This window comes from Lampetra planeri, unplaced genomic scaffold (assembly GCF_965212315.1).
Source record: "Lampetra planeri unplaced genomic scaffold, kcLamPlan1.2.h2 scaffold_1179, whole genome shotgun sequence".
Classification (NCBI taxonomy): Eukaryota; Metazoa; Chordata; class Hyperoartia; order Petromyzontiformes; family Petromyzontidae; genus Lampetra; species Lampetra planeri.
This window is the reverse complement of record NW_027613892.1, coordinates 1-15062: the sequence shown is the minus strand read 5'-3', so window position 1 is coordinate 15062 and position 15062 is coordinate 1. Positions and strand designations below refer to the sequence as shown.

The 15062-nt window shown below is 42.5% G+C and overlaps 1 protein-coding gene across 1 annotated transcript; it reads right to left on the bottom strand.

Moving 5' to 3' along the window:
• Positions 1–11749: 11749 nt before the first annotated feature.
• On the bottom strand, positions 11750–13941 carry LIPH (lipase H; the record flags this gene model as incomplete). Its single annotated transcript, XM_078621810.1, has 9 exons — positions 11750–11834; positions 11924–12097; positions 12177–12285; positions 12525–12614; positions 12726–12893; positions 12975–13064; positions 13162–13263; positions 13377–13485; positions 13571–13941. Coding segments are annotated over 9 exons (1298 nt in total), but the record flags the coding sequence as incomplete, so codon positions are not given.
• Between the last annotated feature and the right edge of the window lie 1121 nt (positions 13942–15062).

The window sequence follows — 15062 nt, the reverse complement described above, 5'->3', positions numbered from 1 at the left end:
CATATCCCTACATATCCTACATATCAATAACTATGACGTCTGACCAGTTTGTTCGATAGAATAATATTCCCTTTGCCAGTTTATTATATTTCAGAAACAAATGACAAAAACTCTCCTGCTTAGTATGGTTAGCATGTGTTTACAGACATGTTTGATTGCAGGCTGAGTGTCATGAGACAAGAGACATGAGACCTTTTTCAGTTTCTGTGCGTCAAAGTATATATTATACTCCGAAGCAGAAGGTGGCGGTAAAGTTTTGGTAACACCGTGCTGTCAGCAGAGAACTTTAGCAGAGATGTTCTCGGCTCAAGGATTCCCCAAACGACTGACATAGAGGAGATTAACCACACACTATTATCTTTCTCACTCTGTGGAATGTAGGCTGACTAGCCACCCAAAACGCTCAATATTTGAAAAAAAAAGAAAGCCCATAAGTGCGCAACTGCAACAGTGAAACATCAACACCAAAGTGTGAACAAACATCATTACAAACGCAGAGCTCCTCTTACCGGATATGGATAATTAGTGACGTAGTGCCATTGGGCTCACAGTGATACGCGTGCCCAAGATCTGGCCAACTAGGAGCTAGTTGTCTTCGATTACAAAAACGGAAACGCTCCATCTTCGCTTCAATATAATATCTGGTTCCTGGACGAGGAAGAACAGCTGAAGCGAGTCGTAAATAACTTCAGTCAAATCGTCGACGACAGCATTTTGGTAAGTACAAAAATACTTTTCACGATTTGAAAATGTAATATATTTGTCCTTAAAGTCATGTTTTCGAATGTTATCTTATTGTAATGTTATTAACATGACAAATTACACGGATGCCATTTTGTATTAGAGGAGTGTGACGACGTGCAACAACAGACGAAAGCCAGCTAGCCTACGGCAGCTAACGTTAGCCTAGCACGAAGATTTTGGTTGTTTCGGGACACAGGTATTTCAGCGATATGTCCTGTTTTTACTGGAACAGGCCACGTGGATAATGCAGTTGACAACCAAATCCGGTGTCACAGTCGGTATATTAGGATAGTTCTGTAATACAACGACTCCCTCTTCTCTCGCTAATGCTAAAAATGGAATGACCGTCGACAACCGTAGAAGTTCTCGGGCCGTCACTGAAACAGCAATTGAAAGGCTGTCGATTGGTACAATTGTTCAGTTTGGTATTGACTATTTATATTCCGTGTCTAGTTCAGCATTAATTAATGTCAGTCAGTCTTAAATGTACCAAGTTAAATTCTTAATTACCATTAAACGTTCAGTCGTAGATCCACAAACATGAAACGTGATAGTTCTGTCTGCAGTGGGATGTAGAGAAACTCGTGGTTTCAGTCAGGTTCAGCTTCATTACAACTATTTAATTTACGCCAGACTTGATTAAACGATGGTTTATGTAGATATGAAAAAGTGTCCTCCAACATATCACATGAACACATTAAAAGCTAGTGAAACATTTACTGTTTACATCTGGGTGCATATCGCTTTTTCTTGGCTAACCAGTTTTGAACCACACCTTTGGGCTCAGATTCAGTGTTTCCTTTTACACTGATTGATGGCACTTTATGTACTCTAAAGCTCCATCACGCAAGACCAATCAGTTGTTTTTGACTACATTTTCAAGTATAAGAAACTATTTTTAAGATATTGACTATTGTGTGCTTTTCAACGGCAATGGAATAAAACACGGGTTCTCGTTTCATTCATGGTACATTAACGGCAATGGAATAAAACACGGGTTCTCGTTTCATTCATGGTACATTAACAAGACAAGGATTTGTTTGTTGTAACTTTATATTAACTATTATAGTGTATGTACACCCTATACATTCAATGTAGTTTTATTTTTGTCTTTAGGCTATTCATCTATTTTCAAGATGGTCCGACCACATTTTGGACCACCACGCTTAAAGCCCAGGTAACACACACAATATAAAATATCTTAAGCTGCATTCAGGTATGTTGTATACACTTAATTTTGTCTGTCATAGTGTGTGTTTTTTTATGGGAACTCAGTAAATTTAATTATACAAATTAACTCTACTCAGTTCTTTTCTATTCCTGTTTTGCCTTAAAAATATTAGCATTATTGGACATAAATTATAACTTCTATTTTCCTTCTACCCATTAAGACCTTACAGTGATGGCCATGATAGTGGACCGAATGATGGGGATTACAACTCAAAAGGCCGGAGAGATGTTCAGGGCCCGCCAGGAAAGGCCCATTTTAACTGGAGGGAATCCAGAGGAAGAGGACGACCCCCAGTTGGCAAAAGAATACCACTTATGGGAGAGCAAAGGGAGCCACGTTTCAATCACTGGAGGTCCCCGAATGAAGACTCTTTTCAATCATACCATCCCAAAATGGAACCACACCATAACCAGAGGAGGCCCTCTTCATCTCGGCCAAATCGCCCCCCTCACAGCCAGCATCATTCATCTTCTCGCAGTCCTGCACACGGATCCCCGGGCCCAAGAGGCCATCCCCTTCATGGGCACCCTTCAAGTCATAGGTCACCGTCTCCAAGACATTTCCGCAATCACCCTGGTGACAAGAGGCCAGACTCTCCACCCCCCTATCAGAGGTCCTTTAGGGGCCACAGGAGAGGCTTTGCCCACCATGACCAGCGGGGTCAAGGCCCTCGGGGAAATTACAGTCCCAGGGGAAGGGGCTATGAGCACCCTGGTCACGGCATGAAGCGCTGGAACGACACTGGAGTGTTTTCTCATCCGCACAATGGCGAACGTGGGCCCTCTGGTCCCCTGAGGAGCCCCAGAGAGATGCAGGGGAGAGGCTCATATCCAGAGAGGTACAGGAGTGAAGCAGCTATCCCAGCTGGGTAAAATGATTAAAAAGGAGACCTGAAGCTGGTTCAGTTGTCACAGTCACATGGGTCGTAATGATTAACTCTATGACCCGACTTGTCATTGTTAAGTTTATTATACAGAGATCTGGTGTAAAGTTGGTTTCACCTGCCAGCGAGCGACGTTTTTCCATCTGTAATTGGTCTTTGAAAGTTTACTTCTCCTACCTGTTTATTCTGTCGTGACATTGAGAAGGGGCTGCAGTAAGGTAAAAGTAAAATGTTCCACCTCCCACTTAACGTGACACTGGATCTGTCATTGTAATCAATTGTCTATTGTGTGATGGACATGCAGGTGGTCATCTGAGCAAGACTCCAGGCGGCAGCGTGGTCCAGTGGAGTGTCAGGGCAGCAGATCCAACAGTAGAGAGAGAGCAAAAGATGACCCCCGCCCACCCCCTTTCAGAGCCCCTTCATGGAAAGGAGGTCCACCACCATCAACCTCCTACCACAGGAGTCCCCCGGAGAGGCTGGTGACAGGACCTCGCAAGCGGAGATTCTCAGACATCAGCCTACCCTCATCAATCCCTGCAATGGAGCATGGCAACCCTAAATACCCCAGGAGAGAGAGACCTCAGCTGCTCAGTATTCCTAGACCATATGGTTGTAAACCAATGTCTCTTAGGGATAAAGGTTTTCTGGTTAAAGGCAGACCAGTGAGAGCCGAGTCTCTCATGAGGATCAAAATACCTCCATCCATAAGACCAAGGCCCCACCTGGACGACGCTGGAACGCCCAGTTCTGTTCTTGCAATTAGGAAGAAGCGCTTCCAGTCAAATGCAGTTCCCCTGAAAAAGCTGGAAGAAAAGAGATTGAAGCCACAGCAGTCACCGGAGAGAGAAGAAAGTGAAACTAGCAAGTCCTCAAGAGACTCGGATACACCAAAAGAACAGGTGGAGTCTCGTCGGTCCTTGAGCACTCACAGGTACGGTATTTTCCTTCTAGCACTGTTCGCAGGGGCTTGATGGTGGGAGGTCAAGAAAGAATGTCTGTGTGATGGCGGTGCCAGCTATTCAAAATGGAGACGTCGTGATGGGCTAACCGTGCAACACTGAGTCCGTTGATGAAAAGCACCATTTTCAAATGCCTCCCTATGGGTGTGCTGCATATGTTGCGCAGTACCGTCCTCTCATGTTGCCTGACGAGAAGATGTTTCATTTATGCTGAAGCTAGCGCATCTGTAAACCGGTCTTCTCCTGAGCCTGTGAAAAGAATTTAAGGACTGAGGAGAAATTTGTACATCAGTGCTGCGGAAGGATTTCCCTGTTTGCCACCGTTTAACCTGAAAGAAGTGCTCGACACCATATTGACAACCAGTATCAAACAAAAGAAGTTACAACATGTAGAGTGTATCTATGTATGTATACACAGAAAGTCATGAGCTGGAGGAGGACTTCACTTACCTTCACCAAAGCTAAAAATGCCATGCTGCACCTTAAATTACTGGACACTACACATCAGCCAGACTGACCTTTGGACAGATCACCACCGACGAAACCAGGAGATGTGGCAAATTTTACCAAGGAGTATCTAAGCCCAATCTGTGATGCTTTTTTACCTCAAACATAATCACAATTCTGGAGATGAGCGGCTCTGATTAACACTGCCAACAGAGATGTCAGAAGATTTTACAATGAAGAGCAATGTGTGTCCATTTGGTTCACACCACCTGAGATTTAAGCAATTGACAAAGTGCTATTGAAAACATTGTCACATGTAACATCCAGTTGATATTATGTGATACAATTGGCAACAGCCAAGAAATGAAAAACCAGACTCACAAATCTCCCCCGTCACCATGTACTGGACGTTTTAACCGTCATGCAGCGTTGCAATGCATACGTGATAGAGCAGGAGTAACACTCAGTGCATGTGTCACACTGAATTTGGAAGTGCAAAGTGAATTTATACAGAAGAATTGGCTCACAGGAATGTAACACAAGCTTCTGCAAGTGAAGTGTGAAAGCCTGTGGATATGTGCTGGAGCATTCCCACTCAGGACCAGCAGAAGTGACAGAAGCCAACTCTGTCATGGTGGTTTTAAATTCTGGAATTCAGAGTCTCTGTAGTTATGACAACTGCAAAGAGGTCGTCTGTTGCTCCCAAGCATTTCTGCACGAACCATGTCGGAGCTGGGGGTTGGTCCCATTGGCAGCGGTCAAACCTGACCACATGCTACGAGGCACCTGTTTTTCATCCGATCACCCATACTGCAACAAAAGGGGCCGTCATGTAACGATTTAAATAGCTGGAAAGGATAACGTGTAACATGACCTTGAACACAAAAGACGAGTACATCTGGAAGATGAGACAAAGCAAGAGGATGGAAATGGAGGCGATCATTTAAATACACATCAACAATGTAACTGCAGCCCCCAGGGGCTAGACTCTGAAGTCCCTACATACCGTGGGAACGTACCTGTGAGCAGCAGGGTATTACTCTACTCTCCTAGACCTACAAGTCAGACTGCTGATCTAATGTACATGCAGCATCAGACAAAAGAGAATCCAGAATCTTCAGTGACTTCTGTCCGAAGGCTAGTGGGACATTGTCTGAAGGAAAGGACAAGAAGACCAGTCCCTGTCCTGTATTCCCAAATGTTACTCATAGTAGGAGGTCATATGGAACAGGATTCTTGCATGTGGGGTCTGCAAATCTACACAAAGTGGAACTGTGAAACCTGGAGTCTTTACTGAGCAGAGAGGATCAACTCTTCAACCTGCTGCACGGGACAGGAAGCAGCTCTTTAGCTGGATGTGCTCACTGAGACACTACAGACGTCTTATCCATCTACTCCTCTGGCTTTAAAGGTTTTGACAATCGGCAATAAAAGCACAGTGGTGTCCTCCTGTGTGTCTGGGAGAGAGCTGATAGAAGATGTCTGGTGTGATCTAGACCGATATTGTAAAAGTGACCCCCAAGATTTGCCCGCTTTAAGAGCTCAGATTGATTCAGGGTTCAAAAATAGGAGTAAAGACGCATGGACTTTCCATGGTTTTGTAAGTACCCACGTGTGACATGTGGCTTTCATAATCATTTGCCTTCCTACAAATCAGTACTGTTGTTAAATTACCTGTTGGACAGGTTACTTAAATTTTTGATTCATTGCAAATTGGAAAGATGTGATGTAACTTGTATAGAAACCATTAGACGACGTTCACGCATTGACTGCTGAGGTTGCAGTGCTGATGTCTTAAACTGTCTCCACTGATCTCCTCAGATCGTCTCCCATTGAGAAACGTGACCTTGTAGTTTTGTCCCATTGGCCAACTGGGCCGAGTACCTCCAAGGACGACTCGCCTTCAAAAGACCACAGTCCAAAGTCAAAGAGTGGTAAAAACATTGCTTTTGTGGTCTTGTGCAGCACCAGGACTATCAAGAGACTTGTTACCAAACATTTTATCATCTCCCTTTTTGTAGAACGCAGTTCAGATGCAAGTGCCACGCTGAACAACCGACCCTCGAAGAGTGAATCTAGAGCGTCACCTGAAGACAGACGACCGGAATATCTGGATAAGAGAATATTCAGGTACGTTATCACAGACTCAAATTGTCTTCTACAGAGGAGGGGTTTCATCAAGTCAGTCGCAAAATGACTGATGAAAGAAAGTATCTGAAATACTTTAACATGTGCTGTTAATATTCACTTTTACTGATCCAGACAATACTTAAATATGTCCTGCTTCTGAGCTTATTCATGTTTGTATGATTGTTTCAGGCCGTTTAATATGATGCATGACGGCCACAGGCCTAGTAGGCCCTTCAGGAGACCAGGTTCAGGCCCAGGACCGGGACCCATGCAGGTCAGTAAATAGTCACAAGAGAAATGCTTGTTTAATGGCAGCTACACTGTAAGACTTTTTTTAAGCCTTGTCCATGTATGTGTTACATACGTTTCATTCAGTAAAACTACTGTATGTACAGTATGTAACCAAATGTTTACAGCATTGTGATCATTGGACACTGATGTAAGGATGAGTTTCCAGGATATGTGTATTCATGCTTCTCACTTGGCTTTGTCAGAGACCAAGGTTCACAGGTGGCCCGAGGCGGTTCGGTCCTGAACTGTGTGGAAATTTTAGAAGGCCGCTCATGGTGTGTACATCTTTTATGAGATTCCTCCTTCTGTGCAATTTGGATTCTGCTTTCCCAACACCTCATTTTTTTTTTTTTCTGTTTCCCAAGGAGAGCTTAGTGCCACGTCCCTTCCCAAACCAGAAGCCAGTTTTCAGAAAAAGTTTCAGTATCATGTCCAAATACCGCAACATGAGAGTGATGCGTCAGCGGGCACCTTACGGCAGAGGCCCCAACCAGCAGCGCTGGTGATGCCATGAGGTAGGTTGTTGTGGTGGTTATTCATAGATACAAGTGTGTCTGAAGTATTTATCCACTGATAAAGACGAGTCTGGTCCATTTACGACTGCTAACCTTTGACCTCTACTGCAAGCCAGGTGGGAAACAACACTCAGGAGGGAGGGCAACATGCTGATTGGTTGATATTGGGCTGTAAATACCAATGGCAGCGGCTGTAAGTTATAAAAACATGTCTGTAAAACAGATTAGAAACAGAAACAGTCGGTTGACAATTTTCTGTCAAACATGGTGAAATTGATTAATGAAAGGAGCCCTGAGGAGTCGTCAGATGTCTTGAGCAGAGATACCTTCACTGCAGACAGATGCTGTGACGAACAGTGACCGATGCTGTCCAGCTGACAGGCTCTGTCCAGCCTGTTCCTGTAGTCAGATAAGATGTAACCTTTGAACCACTGCTGATGCCTGCAGAGTCTCCTGTCTGGGTGAAAGCTTTGGGATCCCAAAAGATCAAATAAAGAGAGGGACTAAGATGACTGTACCTGGTGAATTTGATAATCACAAAAACAAATAAATACAGAATTCCTTTCATGAAAGGCTGCTTGGTGCAGAGGAACCTGCAGCTGAGCCAGTAACGCAGGGACGTCACACTATGCGTTCCTCCCTGTTAGCAAACAGGCAGACGGACTTACCACACATCTCAGCTTTGAACTCAACACAGCATGTGCTTAAACCTCAAAGTGTCATGTGGAGAAGTCAGTGATGTTGACTCATGTAGTGAAGACATGGGAAGAATCAGATGCTGTAGAAGTGGTTGAGATTTTTTATTTTCAAACCGCAGAATCTGTCTCTTCTAGCATGTAACTTGTTTGACAGGATTGCTCAGTTATAAAGAATGACAGATGAGATGAAATTAAACAAAGCTGTTTGAATTAATTTCTGTTGCTTTTCTTTTTCTGTCTTTCTCAGCAGCCCCACACTTCATTTGAAGATACTGAAACACTGGAAAATGTCAGCAGTTGTGCTGGTGGACGAACTGCAGTCTCATGTGTCACTACAATCCTAAACTTGCCTGTAAATTGTGACAGTGTTATTCTTATGTTCTTATCTTAAAGTCTTTGTTGTTCAAACACCAAACTACTGCTGTACCTTTTCGCTGTTAATAAACTATGCTGCTTATTTCCTGACTTTGGGAACTGCTGCTTATGATCTTTTCAATTTTGCATCTTCCCCTTAGCTGCAGCAAATGATTCTAGTTCAATTTGAAGACATTTAGATTAAGCCACTTATTTTTTTGTAAAGGTGTAACATATGTCCCCTGTGATTCATTCATTGTGGTTCTGATCACTAATTGCAGGTTGTGAAAAGACTTGTCAACTTCAAATGAAGAATTTTTGTTTGAGACTTGTAATAAAAAATGTTTGCTCATATTCGTCATTTCAGTTTTTGCTCTAAAAAGTAATACAAATCAATAATGTCTGTCTCTTAACTACCCAAATATGAAATGTTTATTGAAGTCCTGTGAGGGCTTAATCTTCTGATGTGAGATCTGTAAAGTTTGAGTGAGACCAAAGATTTGTACTACAAATCACGTACTACACTGGTGTTCACGTCACACTCCACATTCAAATTCTCCTGCCGTGGGACAGTAAAGGTTAATCTGTGTTCATGTTAATCTGTTAAACATTATCATATTAATCTGTTAATGTTAATTCCTGTAAAAGCAGCAAAGTGCTTTCCGTGTTCTGCTCTTGTAACCCATTTTCCAACCAGTCCCTTTAAACACAACTGTTGCCCTTTAGCGTGGGATGTCCTTTGCTCTGCCCCAGTGATATTTGTGGGCAGAGCACCAGGTCCTGCCTGTGCTAAACTTAGCCCTGACAGAAGCACCCCTCATCACAACATACTGTGCAAACCACAGCAGGCTACAATGGACGGTGTCCAGTTACCACAGATGCTGCTGTATCTCACTGGCGAGGCTGACAAAACAAGGTGAGCGTGTGTGCCAAGCCCTTGTCTGTAACTGACAATAATCTGGTAATTGACTTAGTATGGACACTAATGGCTGTATAATCTGTGCTCTGTCTGAGCTTTGGTTCCAGCATGTGTTGCATATTTGTGTGCTGCAAGAGACAGAGTCGTCCTCTGCTCTCTTCCCTGAACCCACGGGAGTTTCTTTATGTATACCTGGTAACTGTGCAAACTGCAATTCACTTCATAGTAACAGCAACACATTTTTCAGACATTTTTAAAGAAGCAGTCAGTCTGTATGTGGCTTTTGTCATCTCTGTCATGATGGATGACTTAGCTCATATTACTGGTGAGCCTGGCAGCTCCATCTGTTGCAGCGTAATTTGCTCAAATGCTGTGTGACGACAGAAGCTGAAATGCATAGCTTGTGTTTTAATATCTATTCTCAGTCGTGTCAATCAGGGAGAAGCTGTATGAGCTGCAAATGGTCCCAGTAACAGTTTGAGCTTCAGTCTCGGAAGAATACAAATTCTTTTTTGTAATTTTCATCTAGTATAACTCTAACTCTCTGAACTCTAACTCTAACTCTGAATTTTTTGTTTTACAAATGAAACAACTCAGGATGCTTCTAATCAATCTATTTCTAATCATCAGAGCGAAGTTACTTTGTCAACTTGTTAGTAAAACAGTAAATATGTACAGAGCTGCTACAGAGTAATGACATGAAAAATGATGATACAGCTCATGTGTGAAGGAAGTTATTGATACCATATCTGCAATGGCAGTCAATCTCTCTCTAAATGTCACCTAAGTTATTCTGAGAGGATGCCCTTTGTATCTGAGGATATGAGGAATATTTGTATATTTGTAAATTTTGTATATTTGTATATGAGGAAACGGTCATGCCTAAACTTCATATTCAAATTCTTTTGAGACTCAACAGATTATTTTTTCTTTCTTTTTCCCAATTAAGAAATGGACATGTGCTTGTGAATGTTTGATCCATCAGGTGACTTGACCTACAGGTAACACTCTCCATGGACGTGGAAGCAAAAGAAAAGCAGCATGAAGACAAACTGCCAGCACTGCAAGAAAACTCTCATGAAACACGACAAAACGGTGTCGCTACGCCTGTAAGTGTAGAAGAACAAAGACACGAAGACGCTGTCCGTCGGTGGTGATATTTACTTTGTGACCATAAATGTTGAATTCAGACCGTCTGTTCTTCTCCCCAGACAGCTGAACCCCAAACCTTCTCCTCCCTGCTACCAAAAGCCCTATCAGCTGTTCTTCAGTCAGGACCCACCGCTCACAACTCCCACAAACAGAGAAGAAACCCAGCAGACAACTCCTCATCAAGACTGGAGGACCTCCAGACAGAGCTGAGAGAACTGAGGAGCGAGTTTGAACAAATGAAGAGTCAACACAAGTACAGAGTTTACGATCATTTTACTGTGTGAGAAAGTTCCCTTGGCCCTTGCTGGGATGTGAACTGAAGGTTGTTAACGTGTGAACACATATATTTGTGTTCCAGCAAAGAGATCAAGCTGCTGATGAACGAGCTGGATGAGGAGAAGAGGATTCGTTTGACCTTACAGGTTTGACATGGAGAAACCAAAGCAGCAAAGGTTCATCGCAGTGTTTGTTACATCCTCTTTCCTTTTTTCCTCTTTTAGATGGAGATGCAGCGTATGAAGAAGCACATCTCCAAATGAGTGAAGACAAAAGATGCTGCTTTGACAGTACGAACCAGTTCACACTCCTGTTGTATATCTGTTGTATTTTTGAATTGTATTTTTTCCAAAAGTCAGATACAAAAAATTGTTTCTCTGTTCAATGAGAAATTCGACTTTTCTCATCCTGCAGCATCTTGTCTTGTGAATATTTTTGAATAGTTTTGCATTTTTTGTAAAAATGTCGGATAAAGGAACTGTTGCTGTTTATTATGATGTTCATGAACCTTCTGTCATATTCTAGTGTGTATATGTATTGCAATACAATAGCAATATGTTTGGCTTTTGATTGAGAAAAATACTTCCGCTGCTTGTTTCTGACGTGTCAGTGCATCACATATTTATTAAAAATCTCAAACATTGTTGACTTGAGTTTTTATTATCAGTCAAGCAGGAATCCATTCACAGAAATAAATAGACATATTTGATGTGTTAAAAAAATACAACTTGCAAAGTAAAAATATGTGTACATTTTACGGAAATAAGGTCGAACATAAATAGTTATTTACTGTCATTTTTTTTCAAATAAACAATATTGATGCATCTTTGTTGTTGAAGGGAAGCTTTCTCTTACTGTCTCTTTCCAGTCCTTAAGAGATTTGGAGGTATTTTTTTTATTTTATACTGCATGTATATGTTTAAAAATTACAACATAAGCCACATGATTCTCAGAGACCAGTGAATGAACAATAGGTGAAGAAAAAAAAAATTCTGCTCCACATTAGGAATCGGTACCAACTACCGTATGCTGTTAGTCCGAATAAGATCATTCATGTCAAAGGAATAAATGACATCTACAGTACGGATTTTGGATCTTCTTCAAATCTTTAGTCATAGTGTGTCAGTAAATATGTTGATGAAGCAGATCAGAAGTTGGATTCCTCACAGGGAACCGGCCTGAAGGTCACCTCTTTGTTCTCCTCCAGGACTATATCATATCGACAAAGAGGCCTGTGAAGGACAACGACGATACTGTGACTAAAGTGTCAGACTGATCCACATGGGTGTTAAAAATGAGTATCAGTGAGTGTCATGGATACCTTTCCTTGCGTTCCAGATGTGTAAGGCGGATTCGTAGAACACGAAGCTTATATTTGGGTTTGAAGACATTCCCAGTGGAGAACGTGAGAGACATCTTCTCCACTGACTGAAGCTCTTTGTCAAACTGGCCAAACAACCTGGTCTCTTTGAATTTCTTGAACTCTGATGCTTTACTGAAGGACAGAAAAAAAAAAACAGCAAGTAAGAGAGTGAGAGATGAGGTGTTGTAGCAGATATGAAATGTAGACTCACTGGTCGATCGTTGCCAACGCTTCTTCACCGTTGCCGTAAAGTTTAACAGTGAGGTAGCCCCATCGTGCGTCCTGATTCCAGATCACCACATCCACCCTGTAGTTTGTCTCTGACAGAGAATCAGGAGTAATGGTTAAAAAAAGATACAAACGTACACATACGGTTTATTAGAGACAAATACAATATATTTGTGTGGGGTAAATGTGAATAATTGCAATAGTTTCCACAAATGTAATGGTAATAGATAATTTAATGTTTAAAATGTAGGTTCAAGTCCTAAATGACTGCATTTCTTTTGATTTAAGCTCATCTTTACATCAACACACTGAATATTAACATTACACTTACTGCAGAATGGAGAGTGCTCGTTGGTGCTGAAGAACACTTTCGTCTGTCCCAGTCCCAGCAGGACATCCTTCCACTCTGTGACGTCGTAACCTGGATTGGATTGAAATGTCTGTGAGGACAATGATAACAAAACTCCTCAGACTCACAAGCACAGAATCAGAAATCAAGTTTCCATTACCTTTACTGTAGTAATGTACTTACCAAATACCGGACATCCAGCGGGACCGAACTGATCACAGCTGATGCAGTTACCGTCCAGAAAGTCCTTGTAGGAGTTGCAGGGAAAAGCCTTGCTGCTACAAACCCGATCCAAAGACTCACAGAGGAGCAACACTGATCGTTGGTGGTCGCATTTAAAGTAGGCTCCTCCTACGCGGATAAAACAGATAACACTGTTATCAAAACGTGTGACTGGGACTGAGTTTTTTTCTACAATTTCACTGACTGCACCTGAAAAGATGGTTTTGGGGCAGCCAGGTTGGTCTGTTCCTCCGTTGGCATAGAAATCAATGTGACCTAGAGGTTCTCGGTAGCCCAGGGCTGTAAACACACAGCCGGCAGAAAAGAAACAATGCTATTTGTACACTTGTGAATTACTTTTTTTCCGAATGCTGAAGAATAAATAAATGGCGTTTACCATCGATGTCCGTGTGCAGAACATCGACAAACTGGGCGTCTGTGGCGTCCAGACGCTCCTCTGGAGGAGTGCCGGTGAACTGCGGCCCAGCAGGATCCAGAGCTGCAAAACAATATGTTGCTTCATTCTGCTGGATGTGATTCTTTGTGTTTTAAACATCAGTAGGGTTACTAGTTTTGTTCCTTGCAGTCTCCCCTGTGGGATCTGCACCCCACCTGTAATTCTGCCAATGGTCCCATTCATGTTAGCGCCCACGAAGCCTGATATATGAGCACCGAGGCTGATTCCGATCATGTGGATGGAGCTTGGAGAGGCACCATGTTCCTAAGAAGGTCTGTTATTAGTCTAAACACGGAAAAAGGAGCGATAAAGCGAGAATTTGTAAAACGTAAATGAATACATGTCGTACCTGCATTCTTTCAACAAAAGCAGTGAGGTTGTCTGCTGCCTTGTGTGTGTTCTCCACTGCTTTAAAATAGTTCAGGTTCGCAGCTCCGTGGTTCCAGTCAACTACGATGACATTTAAGTCTTTCTTGGCCAGCAGCAGCTCTGTCAGCCTGTGAACCCACATTGGTGGCGACCCCGTGGGCCGGAACCCATGGATGATAAAGGTAGTGGGTCTGGAGAGGTTGAAGTGAGGACTGGCGGACAGGTTAGTGTGAGATACCACAGAACCACAGCTCACATTGTCCCTGGTGTACAGCAGCAGCTTGACTCTGAGGTTCGTTCCAATGATTGCATGGGCAAGATCTAGATCTGTGAAGTCCTCACACCGCTCAGCTGGGCGTGATGAGAAAATAAAAAGAAGCACAGATGAAGAGAGAGTGAGGAAATATATTTAGGTGGGGAGGATGAGACTATATAATGAAGCAATATCCGCTGATGACTCAGCATGGGAGGACTTAAAGGAGCCATGAACGGGTTTGAGTGGTGACACTTAGGACAGACTGACATCTGTGAGACAAATTTGCAATATATTTGATTTGTGGATCACAAAGAATGCACATAAACCCCAGCCAGTGGAGATGCATCATATGGACTGTGTATACATACATGTGAAGGTACAAATTATTCCCAAATAAAGTTCTGGTTGCAGATTCTGATTCTAAAGGGAGAATAGCTTTACCCATACAATCTAGCTCAGAAACTGTTGCGCAAAACTGTGTGAAACTCTGGTTACACGTAAACTGAGTTTCACCGCAGCAGGGCTGTGTATGTGTCAGCTGACAGACCCTCACGTTTTCATACAGTCACACCGGCTTTTGCAAACAGCAGTAAAGGCGACTGACACAATATTTGTTCTCCCAGGACATCCCAGTTCCTCTAATGTTACTCGACTCCCTTTCCCAGTATTCCAGATAGTTGCACAGTAGCTAATATCTTAAGCATATATATGTTTTAAAATGTATTTTAGAGAATGTTGGGCCTTACCTTTGCATGCTTGAGCAGTTATCAGCAACAGTGGTATCAGATATTGACACTGGAACATTTTTGAGACGACAATCTGCAGTCAGAACACCACATCAAAACATACATGAATTTATCCAGAATATTCTCCTTGGACAGCTGAGTGACAGTGATTTAGACATTTAGATTTGTTATCAGTTGTGGAGCAAAGACAACAGCTCAATGAAACCAGATGTGTAGGAACTTTAATAGCCGCTTTTTGTGAGGCTCCACCCACTGAGGTTAAATTCAGCCAATGACAGACTATTAATACACTAACATCCTCAGAAATCAGTTTGTCCTGACAAGTTTCTCCTGATACTGTGGACATGTGTGTATGTGACAGTGGATTTCTTCACCTCCGACCAAATGTGTCTGAAAGAGTGTAATGTGAGTCTTACCTTTGCTGTGGGACACAATATTCCGGTCTGGTCTGTCAACAGATTTGAATGTTA